General features: G+C 49.0%; 1 protein-coding gene across 2 annotated transcripts in view; it reads left to right on the forward strand.

The window, feature by feature from the left end:
- Window positions 1-26,695, forward strand: part of LOC129868230 (rho GTPase-activating protein 26-like) — a 146,965-nt gene that overhangs the window by 78,301 nt on the left and 41,969 nt on the right. Inside the window, exons 9-16 of one of the 2 annotated variants that reach the window (XM_055942021.1) lie at window positions 537-637; window positions 2,560-2,654; window positions 6,747-6,888; window positions 8,080-8,116; window positions 8,295-8,360; window positions 9,726-9,800; window positions 12,593-12,677; window positions 21,079-21,137. In XM_055942021.1, coding sequence (XP_055797996.1) covers window positions 537-637; window positions 2,560-2,654; window positions 6,747-6,888; window positions 8,080-8,116; window positions 8,295-8,360; window positions 9,726-9,800; window positions 12,593-12,677; window positions 21,079-21,137 — 660 coding nt within the window. The remainder of the gene's footprint in view (window positions 1-536; window positions 638-2,559; window positions 2,655-6,746; window positions 6,889-8,079; window positions 8,117-8,294; window positions 8,361-9,725; window positions 9,801-12,592; window positions 12,678-21,078; window positions 21,138-26,695) is intronic. The other variant, XM_055942022.1, reaches the window with a different exon arrangement.

The raw sequence follows: 26,695 nt of genomic DNA on the forward strand, positions 1-26,695 counted from the left end.
TCTCTGCTTCTCTCTCTGCTTCTCTCTCTGCTTCTCTCTGCTTTTCTCTCTGCTTTTCTCTCTGCTTCTCTCTCTGCTTCTCTCTGCTTCTCTCTCTGCTTCTCTCTCTGCTTCTCTCTCTGCTTCTCTCTCTGCTTCTCTCTGCTTCTCTCTCTGCTTCTCTCTGCTTTTCTCTCTGCTTCTCTCTCTGCTTCTCTCTGCTTCTCTCTGCTTTTCTCTCTGCTTTTCTCTCTGCTTCTCTGTCTGCTTCTCTCTGTACGTCTCTCTGCTTCTCTCTCTGCTTCTCTCTGCTTTTCTCTGCTTTTCTCTCTGCTTCTCTCTGCTTTTCTCTCTGCTTCTCTCTGTACGTCTCTCTGCTTCACTCTCTGCTTCTCTGTCTGCTTCTCTATGCTTCTCTCTGCTACTCTCTCTGCTTGTTCTCTGCTTCTCTCTCTGCTTATTCTCTGCTTCTCTGTCTGCTTCTCTCTGCTTCTCTCTCTGCTTGTTCTCTGCTTCTCTGTCTGCTTCTCTCTGCTTCTCTTGCTTCCCTCTCTCAGGTTCTTTTGTGTCAACCTGGGTCAAGTACTACTGCACCTACCATCGAGAGCCCAAACGAGTCACCATGGTCCTGTTTGACCAGAAGTCTGGAGGCAAAGTGGTGCGTTGTCTGTTTGTTTCTACCCAGAATGCCACTCTGCCATGCCGCGGGACCATGTAGTTGTTGGAGCAGAGAGACAGAGAGTGAGAGAGAGAAGAGCGAGAATAGAGAGAAAGAAATATTGGCATCGGTCGCTCGCTTATTTTCGCCTATCGGCGATGATGCAGGGCTCTTATCTTGGCATGGGCGGCAGGTCATGGTACCGTGACTCAGGGCTGGCAGGGTTGACACACAGAGCTGGCAGCGGGCCAGCCTCTCCTGCAGTGCCACTCTCAGACAGTAGTTAACACAGTGCCCATGCCAAGCCCAACATCTTGACAGGGATAAGTTCTGCTCTAATACACCCAAGTATATGGGAGACTAGAGCCCCACCTACAGGGGCCAACTCATCCAATTACCACACACACACACACACACACACACACACACACACACACACACACACACACACACACACACACACACACACACACACACACACACACACACACACACACACACACACACACACACACACACACACACACACACACACACACACACACACACACACACACACACACACACACACACACACAGAGAGAGAGAGCTCTCCCGAAACCTCAGGGGCTTCTCCAACCCTCATGAACAGAGGCATAGACACATTAATTAGACACATTCATATTTAAGGCCTCCCAGTCACGATTTAAAGCAGAAATCATGTGTGACATCTGTCTCTAGAGGTTTGAATGACTGCAGTTCTTTTGGGGAAAACTGTCGATATAGTGTTTTACACCGGGGAAATGAAAAAGTCATTTCTAAATTGCCCAAGAAATATGCTTCACATGTTGATTTCTTACATGGTGAAATGAATGACATCATTATGTCTGTAAGTGTTCAGATCAGCATGAGATTCCCTTTTTTCATCCTGTTTATTGAATATCGTTTATCGGTGGAATTATCGTCCGATAGCTGTAAAAGGCCAATATCGGCTGATAATATCAGTGAACCGATATGTCGGTCGGGCTCTACTCCTCATCTCACAGTTCCTTTCACACTGATTGAAGTGTACTGTGGAGAAAAGGATGGCAGAGAGAGGGAGATGAAGGGAGAGAAGTGATGGGGGAAGAGGAGAAAGGGCAGGAGAGGGGAGAGGACATGAGAGGAAGAATCAGAGAGGAGAGGACCTATCATTCGGAACACATCAGAGTTGTGGCTTGATGGTCCCTCTCTCAGGATTACTGCCCTGTGTCTGCTGGGATCCTGTGTACAAACAGAGTAGTAAACACTTCAGGTGCTAATGCAGTCCCTTTGAAGGAGGAGAGGAGAGGAAAGGAGAGGACAGGGGAGAAGAGGAGAGGGAAGGGGAGGAGAGTAGAGGAAAGGAGAGGAGAGGAAAGGGGAGGGGTGAAAGAAAGGGGAGGAGAGGGGAGAGGAGGAGACTAGAGAAAAGGAGAGGAAAGGGGAGGAGAGGAAAGGGGAGGAAAGGAGAGAAGGAGAGGAAAGGGTAGATGAGGAGGAAAGGGGAGAGAAAAGGGTAGATGAGGAGGAAAGGGGAGAGGAAAGGGTAGATGAGGAGAGGAAAGGAGAGGAGAGACGAGGAGAGGAAAGGAGAGGAGAGGAGAAGAGGGGAGGAAAGGAAAGGGGAGACAAAGAGAGGAAAGGAAAGGAGAGGAAAGGGGAGAGGAGGGATTGATAGTAGGGAGATGGGCTGTAAAATAGTTGCACTGGAATGATACATCTAAGCTTCCTACACATCTTTTCCTAGGTCCTTTGAGTCTGTCCATCCTAGTCCTTGTCCACAATTCACTTCGATAATATAAGAAATGCACCGTAATGACATGGTTCCATACACGTTGGGAAAGGAACTTCACATTGATTTAACTTGAATGTCATAAAATGTCTCTTCTTAAAGGTTGATTAAGGTCACCCCTGTCTTTCAGGGAGAGGAGGAGAGCTTCACTCTGAAGTCCTGCACAAGGCGGAAGACGGACTCTATAGAGAAGAGGTTCTGTTTTGATGTGGAGGGCGTAGACAGGTGAGTCATTGCTGCTGTCGAATAGCTTGTTGTGACCCATTCCAACCACAGGGTGGTGCTCACAAGTCTTGCTGGGGCTGAGGCTGTGGCTGTGGCTGAGTGACTAGTGAGAGAGCTCAACACAGAGGATCTTAATGAGGATTGGCAATCGCAAAATCCCAGTACACAGCTTGTCTCTTTAATGTTACATTAATTGCAGATGAAGATGAGGGGTGGTTTGAAATGCTTTGTTCAACATTAAGATGAGAGCAGTTTGAAATGCTTTGTTCAACATTAAGATGGAAGTCGTTTGAAATGCTTTGTTCAACATTAAGATGGAAGTAGTTTGAAATGCTTTGTTCAACATTAAGATGGAAGTAGTTTGAAATGCTTTGTTCAACATTAAGATGGAAGTAGTTTGAAATGCTTTGTTCAACATTAAGATGGAAGTAGTTTGAAATGCTTTGTTCAACATTAAGATGGAAGTAGTTTGAAATGCTTTGTTCAACATTAAGATGGAAGTAGTTTGAAATGCTTTGTTCAACATTAAGATGGAAGTAGTTTGAAATGCTTTGTTCAACATTAAGATGGAAGTAGTTTGAAATGCATTGTTCAACATTAAGATGGAAGTAGTTTGAAATGCTTTGTTCAACATTAAGATGGAAGTAGTTTGAAATGCTTTGTTCAACATTAAGATGGAAGTAGTTTGAAATGCTTTGTTCAACATTAAGATGGAAGTAGTTTGAAATGCATTGTTCAGCATTAAGCCGTGCCTGTCCTGTGAACACTACAAGCTGCCTGGAGACAGACGCTAGAAGGTCTAGTTTTGAAGATGAGGGTGTAAGTTAGATCCTGAGAGATGTCTGCCTCCTCTCCTCTCCAGGCCAGTCTTAGCAGAGTGTTGTCTGACTGCAGTTAGAGCAGCAGAGTCTGTGCCTCCCGACACTACAGCCTCAGATCTCTCTCCATCGTCATCAGCCCGTTCCTGCACTCAGTCCTCTTTATTTATTCATGATGTGTATGTGTCCTCTGCCCAGTGTGTGTTTATGTGTCCTCTGCTCAGTGTGTGTGTGTTCTCTGCCCAGTGTGTGTATGTGTATGTGTCCTCTGCCCAGTGTGTGTATGTGTATGTGTCCTCTGCCCAGTGTGTGTGTGTGTGTGTGTGTGTGTGTGTGTGTGTGTGTGTGTGTGTGTGTGTGTGTGTGTGTGTGTGTGTGTGTGTGTGTGTGTGTGTGTGTGTGTGTGTGTGTGTTAGAGGTCGACCGATTATGATTTTTCAACGCCGAAACCGATACCGATTATTGGAGGACCAAAAGAAAAAGCCGATACCGATTAATCGGACGATTTTTTAAATGTATTTGTAATAATGACAATTACAACAATACTGAATGAACACTTATTTTAACTTAATATAATACATCAATAAAATCAATTTAGCCTCAAATAAATAATGAAACATGCTCAATTTGGTTTAAATAATGCAAAAACAAAGTGTTGGAGAAGAAAGTAAAAGTGCAATATGTGCCATGTAAGAAAGCTAACGTTTCAGTTCCTTGCTCAGAACATGAGAACATATGAAAGCTGGTGGTTCCTTTTAACATGAGTCTTTAATATTCCCAGGTAAGAAGTTTTAGGTTGTAGTTATTATAGGAATTATAGGACCATTTCTCTCTATACGATTTGTATTTCATATACCTTTGACTATTGGATGTTCTTATAGGCACTTTAGTATTGCCAGTGTAAGAGTATAGCTTCCATCCCTCTCCTCGCCGCTACCTGGGCTCGAACCAGGAACACATCGACAACAGCCACCCTCGAAGCAGCGTTACCCACGCAAAGCAAGGGGAATAACTACTCCAAGTCTCAGAGCGAGTGACGTTTGAAACGCTATTAGCGCGCCCCCGCTAACTAGCTAGCCATTTCACATCGGTTACACCAGCCTAATCTCGGGAGTTGATAGGCTTGAAGTCATAAACAGCAGAGCTGCTGGCAAAACGCATGAGCCTGCTGGTGCATACCACCGCTCAGTCAGACTGCTCTATCAAATCATAGACTTAATTATAACATAATAACACACAGAAATACGAGCCTTAGGTCATTAATATGGTCGAATCTGGAAACTATCATCTCGAAAGAAAATGTTTATTCTTTCAGTGATATACGGAACCGTTACGTATTTTATCTAACGGGTGGCATCCATAAGTCTAAATATTCCTGTTACATTGCACAACCTTCAATGTTATGTCATAATTACGTAAAATTCTGGCAAATTAGTTCGCAACGAGCCAGGCGGCCCAAACTGTTGCGTATACACTGACTCTGCGTCAGAATTTCTGACTCACAATTTCACCTGGTTAATATTGCCTGCTAACCTGGATTTCTTTTAGCTAAAAAATGCAGGTTTAAAAATATATACTTCTGTGTATTGATTTTAAGGAAGGCATTGATGTTTATGGTTAGGTACACGTTTGAGCAACGACAGTCCTTTTCGCGAATGCGCACCGCATCGATTATATGCAACGCAGGACACGCTAGATAAACTAGTAATATCATCAACCATGTGTAGTTAACTAGTATTTATGATTGATTGATTGTTTTTTATAAGATAAGTTTAATGCTAGCTAGCAACTTACCTTGGCTTCTTACTGCATTTGCGTAACAGACGGGCTCCTCGTGAGGCAGGTGGTTAGAGCGTTGGACTAGTTAACCGTAAGGTTGCAAGATTGAATCCCTGAGCTGACAAGGTAAAAATCTGTCGTTCTGCCCCTGAACAAGGCAGTTAACCCACCGTTAACCTAGGCCGTCATTGAAATTAAGAATGTGTTCTTAACTGACTTGCCTAGTTAAATAAAGGTGTGGGGCCTCCCGGGTGGCGCAGTGGTGCTAACTGCGCCACCAGAGTCTCTGGGTTCGCCCCCAGGCTCTGTCGCAGCCGGCCGCGACCGGGAGGTCCGTGGGGCGACGCACAATTGGGCTAGCGTCGTCCGGGTAAGGGAGGGTTTGGCCGGTAGGGATTTCCTTGTCTCATCGCGCTCCAGCGACTCCTGTGGCGGGCTGGGCGCAGTGCGCGCCAACCAAGGGGGCCAGGTGCACGGTGTTTCCTCCGACACATTGGTGCGGCTGGCTTCCGGGTTGGAGGCGCGCTGTGTTAAAGAAGCAGTGCGGCTTGGTTGGGTTGTGCTTCGGAGGACGCATGACTTTCGACCTTCGTCTCTCCCGAGCCCGTACGGGAGTTGTAGCGATGAGACAAGATAGTAATTACTAGCGATTGGATACCACGAAAATTGGGGAGAAAAGGGGATAAAAAAAAAAAAAATAAAAAAAAAAAATAAAGGTGTAAAAAAATATATTAAATAAATAAATACTCGGCAAAAACGGCGTCCAAAATTACTGATTTCCGATTGTTATGAAAACTTGAAATCGGCCCTTCCGATTAATCGGTCGACCTCTAGTGTGTGTGTCCTCTGCCCAGTGTGTGTGTGTGTGTGTCCCCTGCCCAGTGTGTGTATGTATGTGTGTGTGTCCTCTGCCCAGTGTGTGTGTTTGTGTGTCCTCTGCCCAGTGTGTGTGTGTGTGTGTGTGTGTGTGTGTGTGTGTGTGTGTGTGTGTGTGTGTGTGTGTGTGTGTGTGTGTGTGTGTCCTCTGCCCAGTGTGTGTGTGAGTGTGTGTTCTCTGCCCATTGTATGTGTGTGTTCTCTGCCCAGTGTGTGTGTGTGTGTGTGTGTGTCTTCTCTGCCCAGTGTGTGTGTGTGTGTGTATGTGTCCTCTGCCCAGCGTGTGTGTGTGTGTGTTTGCTAGATGCAGTGTACAGTTGTTGTAACCACAACCCTTTTTATCAGCATGTCAGTAAAAGCTGGACTCAACATGCTTTAACAGTTCACAAGGACAACTTGACTGTGAGTGTTAGGCAGAGTGTTCATTATGGTGCATTATGGTGTGTGTCCATGTCTATATATGCACGCATGTGTGTGTGTGTGTGGCGTGGATGTGTGTATGTGTATCAGTGTGTGTGTGTGTGTGTGTGTGTGTGTGTGTGTGTGTGTGTGTGTGTGTGTGTGTGTGTGTGTGTGTGTGTGTGTGTGTGTGTGTGTGTGTGTGTGTGGTTTGAAGCAGGACTGTATTGACAGCTGAAGGTGAGCCTGTATCAGTGTGTGTGTGTGTGTGTGTGTGTTGCAGGTCGGGGGTGATCACCATGCAGGCTCTATCGGAGGAAGACCGTAGGCTGTGGATGGAGGCTATGGATGGGAGAGAACCGGTATGTTGCCACGGTTACACACCCATCCTGTGTGTATGCGCGTGCGTGCGTGTGTATGTGTATATGTGTGTGTCTAGCCCATCACAGGAACTCCGTAATCTCCATGTTCTTTTTGTATTAGTCGCATGTACAGGATACACATGTTACACACCGTCCAATGAAATGCAATGCAACAACAATAAGAAATAATACAGATAAGAATACGAGCATAAAGTAAATGACAGTAGAATAGAATAAACATGTTAGCATTTATTATAATACAGGAAGACACAATTTATAGTCCAATATTTACACCTGTTTTGTTTTGTGGAAGGGGGAAGTGTTTAAATTGTACAGTATTTACAAATCATAATAAGAGACTGGTAGCAGCAGATGTGTGTGTAGCATGGAAGTGTGTGTGTGTGTGTGTGTGTGTGTGTGTGTGTGTGTGTGTGTGTGTGTGTGTGTGTGTGTGTGTGTGTGTGTGTGTGTGTGTGTGTGTGTGTGTGTGTGTGTGTGTGTGTGTGTGTGTGAATACAGGAGTGTTAAGACTCGTAGAATCACAGCAGGTGTGTGTGTAGCATGAATGTGTGTGTGTGTGTGTGTGTGAGTGAATACATGAGTGTTAAGGCTCGTAGAATCACAGCAGGTGTGTGTGTAGCATGAATGTGTGTGTGTGTGTGTGAGTGAATACATGAGTGTTAAGACTTGTAGAATCACAGCAGGTAGTCAGTCCAGTTCAAGTGTTCAGCAGTCTGATGGCTTGTAGATAGAAACTGTCTCTGAGTCTGTTGGTATCAGACCTCACGCTTCGATACCGTCTGCCCGACGGTACGGGAGTGAACAGCTGGTGTCTGGGGTGTGTGGGGTCCTTGATGATCCTGCAGGCCTTCCTGAAACACCGGTTCCAGTAGATGCATAGCTGAATAACTAACCTTCAGCTCCTTCAGGAAGCCACTTGAATCAGTAGGCTCTATCGGAGGAAGACCGCAGGCTGTGGTCTCTCCATTGATGCCAATGTACTGTTTTACTACACAGCGGCCAGGTAGTCTGACATACTGTGTCCAACAGTGTTTTATTTCAGCATGGTGTACATGGGCTTATGTAAGTACAGCCTGGGTTCAGTACACAGATAGGTGTTTGAGACTGGTGGTGCTGGCGGTGAAGCTAAGCGGTGTAACCGTGGTAACCGGGCGTTTCTGTTCCTTCCAGGTCTATAACTTAAACAGAGACAGCCAGAGTGAAGGCAGTAAGTGACTCATTGGTATTCATTAGCTTTAATCTACCATCTGTCCAGATCAATGCACACTGATAATTGATGGGATTTATTTTCTTCTTTACCTCTGTTTCTCTCTCTCTTTTTTTCTCTATACCTCCCTCCCTCTCTCCCTCTTCCCTCTCTCCATTCCTCTCTCTCCACGTAACAGTGGTCCAGCTGGATGTGGTTGGCTTCAACGTTGTGAAGAAGTTCATCTATGCTGTGGAGACCAGAGGTATTGAACTAAGGCTTGGCTGCGTACAGCCCACACAGTAGTATGCTCTAATACTACTGTACTGTCAATCTGGTGTCATCGGGCAGTGTGTCTCTTATAGGTCCTATAAGATCTTTATATACTGTGCTTTCGGAAAGTATTCAGACCCCTTGACTTTTTCCACATTTTGTTACGTTACAACCTTATTCTAAAACTGATAAAAAATATTTTTCCCCTTATCAATCTACACACAATAACCCATAATGACAAAGATAAAACTGTTTTTTTTTTAAATGTTAGCTAATCTATTCAAAATAAAAAAAATGAAATATCACATTTACATAAGTATTCAGACACTTTACTCAGTACTTTATTGAAGAACCTTTGGCAGCGATTACAGCCTCGAGTCTTCTTGGGTAGGATTCTCCAGCTCTGTCAGGTTGGATGGGGAGCGTTGCTGCACAGCTATTCTCAGGTCCATCCAGAGATGTTCGATCTGGTTCAAGTCCGAGCTCTGGCTTGACCACTCAAGGACATTCAGAGACTTGTCCCGAAGCCACTCCTGCGTTGTCTTGGCTGTGTGCTTAGAGTCATTGTCCTGTTTGGAAGGTGAACCTTCACCCCGGCCCTGAGCTCTCTGAGCAGGTTTTCATCAAGGATCTCTCTGTACTTTGCTCTGTTCATCTTTGCCTTGATCCTGACTAGTCTCCCATTCCCTGCTGCTGAAAACAACCCCACAGCATGATGCTGCCACCACCATGCTTCACCGTAGGGATGGTGCCAGGTTTCCTCCAGACGTGACGCTTGGCATTCAGGCCAAAGAGTTCAATCTTGGTTTCATCAAACCAGAGAATCTTGTTTCTCATGGTCTGAGAGTATTTAGGTGCCTTTTGGCAAACTCCAAGTGGGCTGTCAGGTGCCTTTTACTGAGGAGTGGCTTCCGTCTGGCCTCTACCATAAAGGCCTGATTGGTGGAGTGCTGCAGAGATGGTTGTCCTTCTTGAAGGTTCTCCCATCTCCACAGAGAAACTCTAGAGCTCTGTTAGAGTGACCATCAGGTTCTTAGTCACCTCCCTGACCAAAGCCCTTCTCCCCCGATTACTCAGTTTGGCCGGGCGGCCAGCTCTAGGAAGAGTCTTTGTGGTTCCAAACTTGTTCCATTTAAGAATGAAGGAGGCCACTGTGTTCTTGGGGACCTTCAATGCTTCAACACAATCCTGTCTCTGAGCTCTACAGACAATTGTCCTTTTGGGGTATTGTGTGTAGATTGCTGAGGAAAATGTTTTATTTAATTCATTTTAGAACAAGGTTGTAACGTAACAAAATGTGGAAGAAGTCAAGGGGTCTGAATACATTTCTGTGTCTCTGTTCTGTTCCCTCCCACAGGCATCGATGAGCAGGGTCTGTACAGGATTGTTGGGGTGAACTCCAGAGTACAGAACCTACTGGGTCTTGCCATGGGTAAGACAGAGATATCTTGGAGTAGAGAGAGAGAGAGAGGGAGGGAGAGAGAGAGAGAGAGAGAGAGAGCGATAGACAGAGAGAGACAGAGAGAGGCAGAGAGAGCGAGAGACAGAGAGAGAGCGAGAGACAGAGAGACAGAGAGAGAGCAAGAGACAGAGAGAGAGCAAGAGACAGAGAGAGAGCGATAGACAGAGAGAGAGAGACAGAGAGAGAGCGAGAGAGAGAGAGAGAGAGACGGAGAGAGACAGAGAGAGAGACAGAGAGCGAGAAAGTGACCAGATTGAACAAATCCAAACAGCTATATATTTGGGAAAAGATTGAAGCGAATGTATTTCATATTTATGCAGTAGTTTTGTTTACACAACCTCCACTCACACACACACCTGTCTTATTCTGATAGCTGGAAACCTCTGCCTGTAAGGGGAGTCTATACTGTAGCAGGAAACCATCCTGGGGGTTTATGTGACTAGCTATGGGGAATAGCTAGATCATTTATAAAACAACATAAATAATGCAAAAGGAGTTAATTTACTGTAGATATACTAGCTCTGAGACTGACAGACAGAGACATGGAGGAGACACTGTAGCTCTGAGTCTGACAGACAGAGACATGGAGGAGGAGATACTGTAGCTCTGAGACTGACAGACAGAGACATGGAGGAGATACTGTAGCTCTGAGACTGACAGACAGAGACATGGAGGAGACACTGTAGCTCTGAGACTGACAGACAGAGACATGGAGGAGATACTGTAGCTCTGAGACTGACAGACAGAGACATGGAGGAGACACTGTAGCTCTGAGACTGACAGACAGAGACATGGAGGAGGAGATACTGTAGCTCTGAGACTGACAGACAGAGACATGGAGGAGACACTGTAGCTCTGAGACTGACAGACAGAGACATGGAGGAGGAGATACTGTAGCTCTGAGACTGACAGACAGAGACATGGAGGAGGAGATACTGTAGCTCTGAGTCTGACAGACAGAGACATGGAGGAGATACTGTAGCTCTGAGACTGACAGACAGAGACATGGAGGAGGAGATACTGTAGCTCTGAGTCTGACAGACAGAGACATGGAGGAGATACTGTAGCTCTGAGACTGACAGACAGAGACATGGAGGAGGAGATACTGTAGCTCTGAGACTGACAGACAGAGACATGGAGGAGGAGATACTGTAGCTCTGAGACTGACAGACAGAGACATGGAGGAGATACTGTAGCTCTGAGACTGACAGACAGGGACATGGAGGAGATACTGTAGCTCTGAGACTGACAGACAGAGACATGGAGGAGGAGATACTGTAGCTCTGAGACTGACAGACAGAGACATGGAGGAGATACTGTAGCTCTGAGACTGACAGACAGAGACATGGAGGAGGAGATACTGTAGCTCTGAGACTGACAGACAGAGACATGGAGGAGGAGATACTTTAGCTCTGAGACTGACAGACAGAGACATGGAGGAGATACTGTAGCTCTGAGACTGACAGACAGAGACATGGAGGAGATACTGTAGCTCTGAGACTGACAGACAGAGACATGGAGGAGGAGATACTGTAGCTCTGAGACTGACAGACAGAGACATGGAGGAGGAGATACTGTAGCTCTGAGACTGACAGACAGAGACATGGAGGAGATACTGTAGCTCTGAGACTGACAGACAGAGACATGGAGGAGGAGATACTGTAGCTCTGAGACTGACAGACAGAGACATGGAGGAGGAGATACTGTAGCTCTGAGACTGACAGACAGAGACATGGAGGAGATACTGTAGCTCTGAGACTGACAGACAGAGACATGGAGGAGATACTGTAGCTCTGAGACTGACAGACAGAGACATGGAGGAGACACTGTAGCTCTGAGACTGACAGACAGAGACATGGAGGAGATACTGTAGCTCTGAGACTGACAGACAGAGACATGGAGGAGATACTGTAGCTCTGAGACTGACAGACAGAGACATGGAGGAGATACTGTAGCTCTGAGACTGACAGACAGAGACATGGAGGAGGAGATACTGTAGCTCTGAGACTGACAGACAGAGACATGGAGGAGATACTGTCGCTCTGAGACTGACAGACAGAGACATGGAGGAGGAGATACTGTAGCTCTGAGACTGACAGACAGAGACATGGAGGAGATACTGTAGCTCTGAGACTGACAGACAGAGACATGGAGGAGGAGATACTGTAGCTCTGAGACTGACAGACAGAGACATGGAGGAGGAGATACTGTAGCTCTGAGACTGACAGACAGAGACATGGAGGAGATACTGTAGCTCTGAGACTGACAGACAGAGACATGGAGGAGATACTGTAGCTCTGAGACTGACAGACAGAGACATGGAGGAGATACTGTAGCTCTGAGACTGACAGACAGAGACATGGAGGAGGAGATACTGTAGCTCTGAGACTGACAGACAGAGACATGGAGGAGGAGATACTGTAGCTCTGAGACTGACAGACAGAGACATGGAGGAGATACTGTAGCTCTGAGACTGACAGACAGAGACATGGAGGAGGAGATACTGTAGCTCTGAGACTGACAGACAGAGACATGGAGGAGGAGATACTGTAGCTCTGAGACTGACAGACAGAGACATGGAGGAGATACTGTAGCTCTGAGACTGACAGACAGAGACATGGAGGAGATACTGTAGCTCTGAGACTGACAGACAGAGACATGGAGGAGACACTGTAGCTCTGAGACTGACAGACAGAGACATGGAGGAGACACTGTAGCTCTGAGACTGAGTAATGATGACATCTATCCTCTCCGTATGACAGATCCTAAAACCTGTGCTGACGTGGAGCTGGACAGTACAGAATGGGAGATCAAGACCATCACCAGTGCAATCAAGTTCTACCTCAGGTACGGTACTGTGAAGTTCTACCTCAGGTACGGTACTGTGAAGTTCTACCTCAGGTACGGTACTGTGAAGTACTACCTCAGGTACGGTACTGTGAAGTACTACCTCAGGTACGGTACTGTGAAGTTCTACCTCAGGTATGGTACTGTGAATCCATTCCCAGGTCCAGTCTTGGAGATGACTGAACATAGTAAAGATACAGCCCTCTGTTGGTACTGCAGTGTGGTCAGTATAATAATGCTGCAGAGAGAGAGAGCTGAGAGCATGTGGTTGTGCAGTATGGTCACGGCCTGCTGAGTGGAGCAACTAGAGGCAGAGCAGTGACTTCTCTAGAGGCAGAGCTGTGACTTCTCTAGAGGCAGAGCTGTGACGTATCTAGAGGCAGAGCTGTGACGTATCTAGAGGCAGAGCTGTGACGTATCTAGAGGCAGAGCTGTGACGTATCTAGAGGCAGAGCTGTGACTTCTCTAGAGGCAGAGCAGTGACTTCTCTAGAGGCAGAGCTGTGACTTCTCTAGAGGCAGAGCTGTGACTTCTCTAGAGGCAGAGCAGTGACGCGTCTAGAGGCAGAGCTGTGACTTCTCTAGAGGCAGAGCTGTGACTTCTCTAGAGGCAGAGCTGTGACTTCTCTAGAGGCAGAGCTGTGACTTCTCTAGAGGCAGAGCTGTGACTTCTCTAGAGGCAGAGCTGTGACTTCTCTAGAGGCAGAGCTGTGACTTCTCTAGAGGCAGAGCTGTGACTTCTCTAGAGGCAGAGCTGTGACTTCTCTAGAGGCAGAGCTGTGACTTCTCTAGAGGCAGAGCAGTGACTTATCTAGAGGCAGAGCAGACATGTATCTAGAGGCAGAGCTGTGACTTCTCTAGAGGCAGAGCTATGACGTATCTAGAGGCAGAGCTGTGACGTATCTAGAGGCAGAGCTGTGACGTATCTAGAGGCAGAGCAATGACGTATCTAGAGGCAGAGCAGAGATGTATCTAGAGGCAGAGCTGTGACTTCTCTAGAGGCAGAGCTGTGACTTCTCTAGAGGCAGAGCTGTGACGTATCTAGAGGCAGAGCTGTGACGTATCTAGAGGCAGAGCTGTGACGTATCTAGAGGCAGAGCAATGACGTATCTAGAGGCAGAGCAGAGATGTATCTAGAGGCAGAGCTGTGACTTCTCTAGAGGCAGAGCTGTGACTTCTCTAGAGGCAGAGCTGTGACTTCTCTAGAGGCAGAGCTGTGACTTCTCTAGAGGCAGAGCTGTGACTTCTCTAGAGGCAGAGCTGTGACTTCTCTAGAGGCAGAGCTGTGACTTCTCTAGAGGCAGAGCTGTGACTTCTCTAGAGGCAGAGCTGTGACTTCTCTAGAGGCAGAGCTGTGACTTCTCTAGAGGCAGAGCTGTGACTTCTCTAGAGGCAGAGCTGTGACTTCTCTAGAGGCAGAGCTGTGACTTCTCTAGAGGCAGAGCTGTGACTTCTCTAGAGGCAGAGCAGTGACTTATCTAGAGGCAGAGCAGACATGTATCTAGAGGCAGAGCTGTGACTTCTCTAGAGGCAGAGCTATGACGTATCTAGAGGCAGAGCTGTGACGTATCTAGAGGCAGAGCTGTGACGTATCTAGAGGCAGAGCTGTGACTTCTCTAGAGGCAGAGCTGTGACTTCTCTAGAGGCAGAGCTGTGACTTCTCTAGAGGCAGAGCTGTGACTTCTCTAGAGGCAGAGCTGTGACCTCTCTAGAGGCAGAGCTGTGACTTCTCTAGAGGCAGAGCAGTGACTTATCTAGAGGCAGAGCAGAGATGTATCTAGAGGCAGAGCTGTGACTTCTCTAGAGGCAGAGCAGTGACTTCTCTAGAGGCAGAGCAGTGACTTCTCTAGAGGCAGAGCAGTGACTTCTCTAGAGGCAGAGCAGTGACTTCTCTAGAGGCAGAGCAGTGACTTCTCTAGAGGCAGAGCTGTGATGTATCTAGAGGCAGAGCAGTGACTTCTCTAGAGGCAGAGCAGTGACTTCTCTAGAGGCAGAGCAGTGATGTATCTAGAGGCAGAGCAGTGACTTCTCTAGAGGCAGAGCAGTGCTGTATCTAGAGGCAGAGCAGTGACTTATCTAGAGGCAGAGCAGAGATGTATCTAGAGGCAGAGCTGTGTCTTCTCTAGAGGCAGAGCAGTGATGTATCTAGAGGCAGAGCGGTGATGTATCTAGAGACAGAGCGGTGATTTCTCTAGAGGCAGAGCGGTGATTTTTCTAGAGGCAGAGCGGTGACTTCTCTAGAGGCAGAGCGGTGACTTCTCTAGAGGCAGAGCAGTGACTTCTCTAGAGGCAGAGCAGTGACGTGTCTAGAGGCAGAGCTGTGACGTATCTAGAGGCAGAGCTGTGACGTATCTAGAGGCAGAGCTGTGACGTATCTAGAGGCAGAGCTGTGACGTATCTAGAGGCAGAGCTGTGACGTATCTAGAGGCAGAGCAGTGACTTCTCTAGAGGCAGAGCAGTGACTTCTCTAGAGGCAGAGCAGTGACTTCTCTAGAGGCAGAGCAGTGACTTCTCTAGAGGCATAGCAGTGACTTCTCTGGAGGCAGAGCATTGACTTCTCTAGAGGCATAGCAGTGACTTCTCTGGAGGCAGAGCAGTGACTTCTCTAGAGGCAGAGCAGTGACTTCTCTAGAGGCAGAGCAGTGACTTCTCTAGAGGCAGAGCAGTGACTTCTCTAGAGGCAGAGCAGTGACGTGTCTAGAGGCAGAGCAGTGACTTCTCTAGAGGCAGAGCAGTGACGCGTCTAGAGGCAGAGCAGTGACGCGTCTAGAGTCAGAGCAGTGACGCGTCTAGAGGCAGAGCAGTGACGCGTCTAGAGGCAGAGCAGTGACGCGTCTAGAGGCAGAGCAGTGACGCATCTAGAGGCAGAGCAGTGACGCATCTAGAGGCAGAGCAGTGACGCATCTAGAGGCAGAGCAGTGACGTATCTAGAGGCAGTGACGTGTCTAGAGGCAGAGTAGTGACGTGTCTAGAGGCAGAGCAGTGACGTGTCTAGAGGCAGAGCAGTGACGTGTCTAGAGGCAGAGCAGTGACACGTCTAGAGGCAGAGCAGTGACGTGTCTAGAGGCAGAGCAGTGACGTGTCTAGAGGCAGAGCAGTGACGTGTCTAGAGGCAGAGCAGTGACGTGTCTAGAGGCAGAGCAGTGACGTGTCTAGAGGCAGAGCAGTGACGTGTCTAGAGGCAGAGCAGTGACGTGTCTAGAGGCAGAGCAGTGACGTGTCTAGAGGCAGAGCAGTGACGTGTCTAGAGGCAGAGCAGTGACGTGTCTAGAGGCAGAGCAGTGACTTATCTAGAGGCAGAGCAGTGATGTGTCTAGAGGCAGAGCAGTGACGTGTCTAGAGGCAGAGCAGTGACGTGTCTAGAGGCAGAGCAGTGACGTGTCTAGAGGCAGAGCAGTGACGTGTCTAGAGGCAGAGCAGTGACGTGTCTAGAGGCAGAGCAGTGACGTGTCTAGAGGCAGAGCAGTGACGTGTCTAGAGGCAGAGCAGTGACGTGTCTAGAGGCAGAGCAGTGACGTGTCTAGAGGCAGAGCAGTGACACATCTAGAGGCAGAGCAGTGACTAGCTGTGCTCACTCACCTGAATGACCTGCGGCCTGTAGATCCAGCCCAGTCAGGGCCCATTGATATCTATGGGAGTCATTCATCTGCCCCCCACTGTGCCTCCGGCCTAAACACCTCAGGGCTCGCTACAGAGCCATAGGGCTCACCCAAGCTGGGTCTTAGAGCCAGGGAGAGGAGAGAGGAATGGGGAGAGAGCCAGGGCAGTGGAGACGGCCAAGAACAAAAGGATAGAGGGGAGACGAGTGGAAAGGGGAGAGGGGAAATGGAGAGGATAAAGAGCCATGGGGGAGAGGAAAGTAGAGAGGGTGATGGGGGAGAGGAAGTAGAGAGGGTGATGGGGGAGAGGAAAGTAGAGAGGGTGACAGGGAGAGGAAAGTAGAGAGGGTGACGGGGGAGAGGAAAGTAGAGAGGGTGACGGGGGAGAGGAAAGTAGAGAGGGTGACAGGGAGAGGAAGTAGAGAGGGTGACGGGGGAGAGGAAGTAGAGAGGGTGATGGGGGAGAGGAGAGTAGAGAGGGTGATGGGGGAGAGGAAGTAGAGAGGGTGATGGGGGAGAGGAAGTAGAGAGGGTGACGGGGGAGAGGGAAGTAGAGAGGGTGATGGGGGAGAGGAAGTAGAGAGGGTGATGGGGGAGAGGAAGTAGAGAGGGTGATGGGGGAGAGGAAGTAGAGAAGGTGATGGGGGAGAGGAAGTAGAGAGGGTGACGGGGGAGAGGAAAGTAGAGAGGGTGATGGGGGAGAGGAGAGTAGAGAGGGTGATGGGGGAGAGGAAGTAGAGATGGTGATGGGGGAGAGGAAGTAGAGAGGGTGATGGGGGAGAGGAAGTAGAGAGGGTGACGGGGGAGAGGAAAGTAGAGAGGGTGATGGGGGAGAGGAGAGTAGAGAGGGTGATAGGGGAGAGGAAGTAGAGATGGTGATGGGGGAGAGGAAGTAGAGAGGGTGATGGGGGAGAGGAATGTAGAGAGGGTGATGGGGGAGAGGAAAGTAGAGAGGGTGACAGGGAGAAGAAAGTAGAGAGGGTGATGGGGGAGAGGAAAGTAGAGAGGGTGATGGGGGAGAGGAAGTAGAGAGGGTGACGGGGGAGAGGAAAGTAGAGAGGGTGATGGGGGAGAGGAAAGTAGAGAGGGTGACAGGGAGAGGAAAGTAGAGAGGGTGATGGGGGAGAGGAAAGTAGAGAGGGTGATGGGGAGAGGAAGTAGAGAGGGTGACGGGGGAGAGGAAAGTAGAGAGGGTGATGGGGGAGAGGAAAGTAGAGAGGGTGACGGGGGAGAGGAAAGTAGAGAGGGTGACGGGGGAGAGGAGGTAGAGAGGGTGACAGGGGAGAGGAAGTAGAGAGGGTGACGGGGGAGAGGAAAGTAGAGAGGGTGACGGGGGAGAGGAAAGTAGAGAGGGTGACGGGGGAGAGGAAAGTAGAGAGGGTGACGGGGGAGAGGAAAGTAGAGAGGGTGACGGGGGAGAGGAAAGTAGAGAGGTTGATGGGAGGGAGGAAAGTAGAGAGGGTGACGGGGGAGAGGAAAGTAGAGAGGGTGACGGGGGAGAGGAAGTAGAGAGGGTGACAGGGGAGAGGAAGTAGAGAGGGTGACGGGGGAGAGGAAAGTAGAGAGGGTGATGGGGGAGAGGAAAGTAGAGAGGGTGATGGGGAGAGGAAGTAGAGAGGGTGATGGGGGAGAGGAAGTAGAGAGGGTGATGGGGGAGAGGAAAGTAGAGAGGGTGATGGGGGAGAGGAAGTAGAGAGGGTGATGGGGGAGAGGAAGTAGAGGGTGATGGGGGAGAGGAAGTAGAGAGGGTGATGGGGGAGAGGAAAGTAGAGAGGGTGATGGGGGAGAGGAAGTAGAGAGGGTGACAGGGGAGAGGAAAGTAGAGAGGGTGACGGAGGAGAGGAAAGTAGAGGGGGAGAGGAAAGTAGAGAGGGTGACGGAGGAGAGGAAAGTAGAGAGGGTGATGGGGGAGAGGAAGTAGAGAGGGTGATGGGGGAGAGGAAAGTAGAGAGGGTGATGGGGGAGAGGAAGTAGAGAGGGTGACAGGGGAGAGGAAAGTAGAGAGGGTGACGGGGGAGAGGAAGTAGAGAGGGTGACAGGGAGAGGAAGTAGAGAGGGTGACGGGGGAGAGGAAAGTAGAGAGGGTGACAGGGGAGAGGAAAGTAGAGAGGGTGACGGGGGAGAGGAAGTAGAGAGGGTGACAGGGGAGAGGAAGTAGAGAGGGTGATGGGGGAGAGGAAGTAGAGAGGGTGATGGGGGAGAGGAAGTAGAGAGGGTGACGGGGGAGAGGAAAGTAGAGAGGGTGATGGGGGAGAGGAAAGTAGAGAGGGTGACGGGGGAGAGGAAAGTAGAGAGGGTGACGGGGGAGAGGAAAGTAGAGAGGTTGATGGGAGGGAGGAAAGTAGAGAGGGTGACGGGGGAGAGGAAAGTAGAGAGGGTGACAGGGGAGAGGAAAGTAGAGAGGGTGACGGGGGAGAGGAAGTAGAGAGGGTGACAGGGGAGAGGAAGTAGAGAGGGTGACGGGGGAGAGGAAAGTAGAGAGGGTGACGGGGGAGAGGAAGTAGAGAGGGTGACAGGGGAGAGGAAAGTAGAGAGGGTGACGGGGGAGAGGAAGTAGAGAGGGTGACAGGGGAGAGGAAGTAGAGAGGGTGACGGGGGAGAGGAAAGTAGAGAGGGTGACAGGGGAGAGGAAGTAGAGAGGGTGACTGGGGAGAGGAGGTAGAGAGGGTGACGGGGGAGAGGAAAGTAGAGAGGGTGACGGGGGAGAGGAAAGTAGAGATGGTGACAGGGGAGAGGAAGTAGAGAGGGTGACGGGGGAGAGGAAAGTAGAGAGGGTGATGGGGGAGAGGAAAGTAGAGAGGGTGACGGGGGAGAGGAAGTAGAGAGGGTGACAGGGGAGAGGAAGTAGAGAGGGTGACGGGGGAGAGGAAAGTAGAGAGGGTGATGGGGGAGAGGAAAGTAGAGAGGGTGACGGGGGAGAGGAAAGTAGAGAGGGTGACGGGGGAGAGGAAAGTAGAGAGGTTGATGGGAGGGAGGAAAGTAGAGAGGGTGACGGGGGAGAGGAAAGTAGAGAGGGTGATGGGGGAGAGGAAGTAGAGAGGGTGACAGGGGAGAGGAGGTAGAGAGGGTGACGGGGGAGAGGAAAGTAGAGAGGGTGATGGGGGAGAGGAAAGTAGAGAGGGTGATGGGGGAGAGGAAGTAGAGAGGGTGATGGGGGAGAGGAAAGTAGAGAGGGTGATGGGGGAGAGGAAGTAGAGAGGGTGACGGGGGAGAGGAAAGTAGAGAGAGTGATGGGGGAGAGGAAGTAGAGAGGGTGACAGGGGAGAGGAGGTAGAGAGGGTGGCGGGGGAGAGGAAAGTAGAGAGGGTGATGGGGAGAGGAAGTAGAGAGGGTGACGGGGGAGAGGAAAGTAGAGAGGGTGATGGGGGAGAGGAAAGTAGAGAGGGTGACGGGGAGAGGAAGTAGAGAGGGTGACGGGGAGAGGAAGTAGAGAGGGTGATGGGGGAGAGGAGAGTAGAGAGGGTGATGGGGGAGAGGAGAGTAGAGAGGGTGACAGGGGAGAGGAAGTAGAGAGGGTGACAGGGGAGAGGAAGTAGAGAGGGTGATGGGGGAGAGGAAGTAGAGAGGGTGACAGGGGAGACGGCTATTAACAGGGAGATCCACATAGAAACAGCCCAAGCTTTTGCCTCCCTGAAGAAGAGTAAAATCAGCCTGATGGGTGGAGGGCCACAACTCTTTGTCTCTCTCTCTGCCTGCCACTGTGCCCCCTGATGGGTGGAGGGCCACAACTCTTAGTCTCTCTCTCTGCCTCCCACTGTGCCCCCTGATGGGTGGAGGGCCACAACTCTTTGTCTCTCTCTCTGCCTGCCACTGTGCCCCCTGATGGGTGGAGGGCCACAACTCTTAGTCTCTCTCTCTGCCTGCCACTGTGCCCCCTGATGGGTGGAGGGCCACAACTCTTAGTCTCTCTCTCTGCCTGCCACTGTGCCCCCTGATGGGTGGAGGGCCACAACTCTTTGTCTCTCTCTCTGCCTGCCACTGTGCCCCCTGATGGGTGGAGGGCCACAACTCTTAGTCTCTCTCTCTGCCTGCCACTGTGCCCCCTGATGGGTGGAGGGCCACAACTCTTAGTCTCTCTCTCTGCCTGCCACTGTGCCCCCTGATGGGTGGAGGGCCACAACTCTTTGTCTCTCTCTCTGCCTGCCACTGTGCCCCCTGATGGGTGGAGGGCCACAACTCTTAGTCTCTCTCTCTGCCTGCCACTGTGCCCCCTGATGGGTGGAGGGCCACAACTCTTTGTCTCTCTCTCTGCCTGCCACTGTGCCCCCTGATGGGTGGAGGGCCACAACTCTTTGTCTCTCTCTCTGCCTGCCACTGTGCCCCCTGATGGGTGGAGGGCCACAACTCTTAGTCTCTCTCTCTGCCTGCCACTGTGCCCTCTGATGGGTGGAGGGCCACAACTCTTTGTCTCTCTCTCTGCCTGCCACTGTGCCCCTTGATGGGTGGAGGGCCACAACTCTTAGTCTCTCTCTCTGCCTGCCACTGTGCCCCTTGATGGGTGGAGGGCCACAACTCTTTGTCTCTCTCTCTGCCTGCCACTGTGCCCCCTGATGGGTGGAGGGCCACAACTCTTTGTCTCTCTCTCTGCCTGCCACTGTGCCCCCTGATGGGTGGAGGGCCACAACTCTTTGTCTCTCTCTCTGCCTGCCACTGTGCCCCCTGATGGGTGGAGGGCCACAACTCTTTGTCTCTCTCTCTGCCTGCCACTGTGCCCCTTGATGGGTGGAGGGCCACAACTCTTTGTCTCTCTCTCTGCCTGCCACTGTGCCCCTCATTGACTCTGTGTCTTCTCTCCTCTCACAGAATGCTGCCTGCACCTCTCATGACTTATCAGTATCAAAGGAGCTTCATCAAGGCAGCCAGTAAGTCATTTTTCCCCTCCTCTTCCCTCTCTGTCTCCCTGTGTCTCTCTGTGTCTCTCTGTGTCTCTCTGTGTCTCTCTCTCTCTCTCTCTCTCTCTCTCTCTCTCTCTCTCTCTCTCTCTCTCTCTCTCTCTCAACCTCTCTCTCCCTCTCTCTCTCTCTCTCAACCTCTCTCTCTCAATTCAATTCAATTCAATTCAAGGGGCTTTATTGGCATGGGAAACATGTGTTAACATTGCCAAAGCAAGTGAGGTAGATAATATACAAAAGTCAAATAAACAATAAAAATGAACAGTAAACATTACACATACAGAAGTTTCAAAACAATAAAGACATTACAAATGTCATATTATATATATGCAGTGTTGTAACAATGCACAAATGGTTAAAGCACACAAGTTAAAATAAATAAACATAAATATGGGTTGTATTTACAATGGTGTTTGTTCTTCACTGGTTGCCCTTTTCTGGTGGCAACAGGTCACAAATCTTGCTGCTGTAATGGCACACTGTGGAATTTCACCCAGTAGATATGGGAGTTTATCAAAATTGGATTTGTTTTCGAATTCTTTGTGGATCTGTGTAATCTGAGGGAAATATGTCTCTCTAATATGGTCATACATTGGGCAGGAGGTTAGGAAGTGCAGCTCAGTTTCCACCTCATTTTGTGGGCAGTGAGCACATAGCCTGTCTTCTCTTGAGAGCCATGTCTGCCTACGGCGGCCTTTCTCAATAGCAAGGCTATGCTCACTGAGTCTGTACATAGTCAAAGCTTTCCTTAAGTTTGGGTCAGTCACAGTGGTTAGGTATTCTGCCACTGTATACTCTCTGTTTAGGGCCAAATAGCATTCTAGTTTGCTCTGTTTTTTTGTTAATTCTTTCCAATGTGTCAAGTAATTATCTTTTTGTTTTCTCATGATTTGGTTGGGTCTAATTGTGCTGTTGTCCTGGGGCTCTGTGGGGTGTGTGTGTTTGTGAACAGAGCCCTAGGACCAGCTTGCTTAGGGGACTCTTCTCCAGGGTCATCTCTCTGTAGTTAATGGCTTTGTTATGGAAGGTTTGGGAATCGCTTCCTTTTAGGTAGTTGTAGAATTTAACGGCTCTTTTCTGGATTTTGATAATTAGTGGGTATCGGCCTAATTCTGCTCTGCATGCATTATTTGGTGTTCTACGTTGTACACGGAGGATATTTTTGCAGAATTCTGCATGCAGAGTCTCAATTTGGTGTTTGTCCCATTTTGTGAAATCTTGGTTGGTGAGCGGACCCCAGACCTCACAACCATAAAGGGCAATGGGCTCTATGACTGATTCAAGTATTTTTAGCCAGATCCTAATTGGTATGTTGAAATTTATGTTCCTTTTGATGGCATAGAATGCCCTTCTTGCCTTGTCTCTCAGATCGTTCACAGCTCTGTGGAAGCTACCTGTGGTGCTGATGTTTAGGCCGAGGTATGTATAGTTTTTTGTGTGCTCTAGGGCAACGGTGTCTAGATGGAATTTGTGGTCCTGGCGACTGGACCTTTTTTGGAACACCATTATTTTGGTCTTACTGAGATTTACTGCCAGGTCCCAGGTCTGACAGAATCTGTGCAGAAGATCTAGGTGCTGCTGTAGGCCCTCCTTGGTTGGTGACAGAAGCACCAGATCATCAGCAAACAGTAGACATTTGACTTCGGATTCTAGTAGGGTGAGACCGGGTGCTGCAGACTGTTCTAGTGCCCGCGCCAATTCGTTGATATATATGTTGAAGAGGGTGGGGCTTAAGCTGCATCCCTGTCTCACCCCACGACCCTGTGTGAAGAAATGTGTGTGTTTTTTGCCAATTTTAACCGCACACTTGTTGTTTGTGTACATGGATTTTATGATGTCGTATGTTTTACCCCCAACACCACTTTCCATCAGTTTGTATAGCAGACCCTCATGCCAAATTGAGTCAAAGGCTTTTTTGAAATCAACAAAGCATGAGAAGACTTTGCCTTTGTTTTGGTTTGTTTGGTTGTCAATTAGGGTGTGTAGGGTGAATACATGGTCTGTTGTACGGTAATTTGGTAAAAAGCCAATTTGACATTTGCTCAGTACATTGTTTTCATTGAGGAAATGTACGAGTCTGCTGTTAATGATAATGCAGAGTATTTTCCCAAGGTTACTGTTGACGCATATTCCACGGTAGTTATTGGGGTCAAATTTGTCTCCACTTTTGTGGATTGGGGTGATCAGTCCTTGGTTCCAAATATTGGGGAAGATGCCAGAGCTAAGGACGATGTTAAAGAGTTTTAATATAGCCAATTGGAATTTGTTGTCTGTATATTTGATCATTTCATTAAGGATACCATCAACACCACAGGCCTTTTTGGGTTGGAGGGTTTTTATTTTGTCCTGTAACTCATTCAAGGTAATTGGAGAATCCAGTTGGTTCTGGTAGTCTTTAATAGTTGATTCTAGGATTTGTATTTGATCATGTATATGTTTTTGCTCTTTATTCTTTGTTATAGAGCCAAAAAGATTGGAGAAGTGGTTTACCCATACATCTCCATTTTGGATAGATAATTCTTCGTGTTGTTGTTTGTTTAGTGTTTTCCAATTTTCCCAGAATTGGTTAGAGTCTATGGATTCTTCAATTACATTGAGCTGATTTCTGACGTGTTGTTCCTTTTTTTTCCGTAGTGTATTTCTGTATTGTTTTAGTGATTCACCATAGTGAAGGCGTAGACTCAGGTTTTCCGGGTCTCTATGTTTTTGGTTGGACAGGTTTCTCAATTTATTTCTTAGATTTTTGCATTCTTTATCAAACCATTTGTCATTGTTGTTCATTTTCTTCGGTTTTCTATTTGAGATTTTTAGATTTGATAGGGAAGCTGAGAGGTCAAATATACTGTTAAGATTTTCTACTGCCAAGTTTACACCTTCACTATTGCAGTGGAACGTTTTACCCAGGAAGTTGTCTAAAAGGGATTGAATTTGCTGTTGCCTAGTTGTTTTTTGGTAGGTTTCCAAACTGCATTCCTTCCATCTATAGCATTTCTTAATGTTACTCAGTTCCTTTGGCTTTGATGCCTCATGATTGAGTATTGCTCTGTTCAAGTAGACTGTGATGTTGCTGTGGTCTGATAGGGGTGTCAGTGGGCTGACTGTGAACGCTCTGAGAGACTCTGGGTTGAGGTCAGTGATAAAGTAGTCTACAGTGCTACTGCCAAGAGATGAGCTATAGGTGTACCTACCATAAGAGTCCCCTCGAAGCCTACCATTGACTATGTACATACCCAGCGTGCGACAGAGCTGCAGGAGTTGTGACCCGTTTTTGTTGTTTATGTTGTCATAGTTGTGCCTAGGTGGGCATATGGGGGAGGGAATGCTGTCACCTCCAGGTAGGTGTTTGTCCCCCTGTGTGCTGAGGGTGTCAGGTTCCTGTCCAGTTCTGGCATTTAGGTCGCCACAGACTAATACATGTCCCTGGGCCTGGAAATGATTGATTTCCCCCTCCAGGATGGAGAAGCTGTCTTCATTAAAGTATGGGGATTCTAGTGGGGGGATATAGGTAGCACACAGGAGGACATTTTTCTCTGTTAAGATAATTTCCTTTTGAATTTCTAGCCAAATGTAAAATGTTCCTGTTTTGATTAATTTAATGGAGTGAGTTAGGTCTGCTCTATACCAAATTAGCATTCCCCCAGAGTCCCTTCCCTGTTTCACACCTGGTAGTTTGGTGGATGGGACTACCAGCTCTCTGTAACCTAGAGGGCAACCAGTGGGTCCGTCTCCTCTGTACCAGGTTTCTTGCAGGATGACAATGTCTGCATTACCGATTTCTTTGGTGAAGTCCGGGTTCCTGCTCTTTAGGCCAAAGGCAGATGACCTCAGACCTTGGATATTCCAGGATGATATAGTGAAGGCTTTTTGTTCCATAAAGTGTCCAATGTTGTTGGTCGGGGTTTGGCCTCAGGCCAGTAAGTGTGAGCAGAGCCTGCTGAGCATCTGGTACATGCCGTTGGCTTGGGCGAGTGTAAGAGTGGGGGTTGGGCCTGTTTGCCCGCTCACTACCTGGGCGTATGTGTGACTTCCATGTTGATGCCCTCTTTGCGGGGGTGGGGTGCATGGGGTGGGCAGGAGTGGCATGGGTCTGATCTGAGGGGGCCTAAATTGGGTGTGGGCATGGTTGATGTGGGGGGGGTGTGTAGGTCCAGGGGGGGGTCCTGGAGGTCTTGGAGGGTGTCTCGCTGGTCTGGGTGGGGTGTCTATTGATCTGTTGCTCCTGTGTGAAGTGTTGGGGCTTCGTTTGAGAGCGATGTCCTTTAGAGTCCGGGCAAAGGTGGGCACTGCTGCCTTGTAGAGGTGGACCTGGTCATAGAGGCTGTTCAAGTCCAGGGTGGAGTGGTGTGCCAGAAAAACATTTGGTTTTGAGGCACAGTCACGGGAAATGCTTGCGTTTACCCGCTGTATTGTAGCAGGGTGGAAGTCTTTTCGTGGTAGCAGGGTGGAGATAACCACTTGTGCGTTGGGGAAAGTAGAAGAAGCTTTTTCAATCACTCCCTTCAGTGCTGTGGCCACCCTTTCCTGCTGTGCTCTCAGGTCGTTTGTGCCTGTGTGTATTATTATGTGGCTAGGTGAGCCTAGTTTGTCCTCAGACAGAAGGTCTAGGGCGCGCTGGGTGTTTGGACACCAGAGTTTAGACACACTTTGTTTGGGAAAAAGTATTTTTTCTTCTATATATTTCCCATTTGAGTCCATAAGAAGGACAATCTGTGTCTTGTGTTTGTCCTCAGTGGGTGTGGGGGGGTTGTCAGGAGGGCTATCAGGTTGGCTGACAGGGGGGGTGCTCAGAGGGGGTGAGAGCTGCTGGGCTTGGGGTTTTTCTTTTGTCTGTTCTGTTGTGATGTCGTTTCTATGGTCAGGGTCTGGTGTGGACTGTTCTGCTGTGGTGTCAAGACTTTTGTAGGGTGCTGAGGTGGGCTGTTCTGCTGGCGTCTCTGTGGGGATGGCCACCTCCCTAGTGGGTTGTTCTCTGTCACATGCCATCCCCCTCAACCTCTCCTCCAGCAGTCTGATCCTCTCCTCCATCCCCCTCTCCCTCTCCTCCTGTAGTCTGATCCTCTCCTCCATCCCCCTCTCCCTCTCCTCCTGTAGTCTGATCCTCTCCTCTAGTGCTCTGTTCTTCTCCTGCTCCTGCTCTTTCTCCTGTTGATGTTGTCTCACCACTGTCCATAGTGCAGATATGTCTCTCTCCACCTCCAGCTCTCCAGGTCTGTTTAAGGGGGTGTTGTTGTGCTGGACTGTTGTCTGGGTCTGTGCTGACTGGAGTGTGATCACCTGCTGTTCCAGCTCCACCTGCCTTACCTCCAGCTGGGTGAATGTATTCTTCATTTCAATGAGGGAGAAGTACTCTGTACTGGGAGGTTGACTGTCTGCTGAGGGTTGCTCGTCTGTGGGGTTATATGGTGAAGAGGTTTGGTCTGACCCACTTGGGGTGGGGGTATCTTTATCAAGGGAGAGCTTCTCCTGCTGGGCTAATTCTTTGATTAGGTGAAAGTCCAGCTGAAACTGTTTGTGGTTGCCCTGTACAA

This window comes from Salvelinus fontinalis, chromosome 13 (assembly GCF_029448725.1).
Source record: "Salvelinus fontinalis isolate EN_2023a chromosome 13, ASM2944872v1, whole genome shotgun sequence".
Lineage (NCBI taxonomy): Eukaryota > Metazoa > Chordata > Actinopteri > Salmoniformes > Salmonidae > Salvelinus > Salvelinus fontinalis.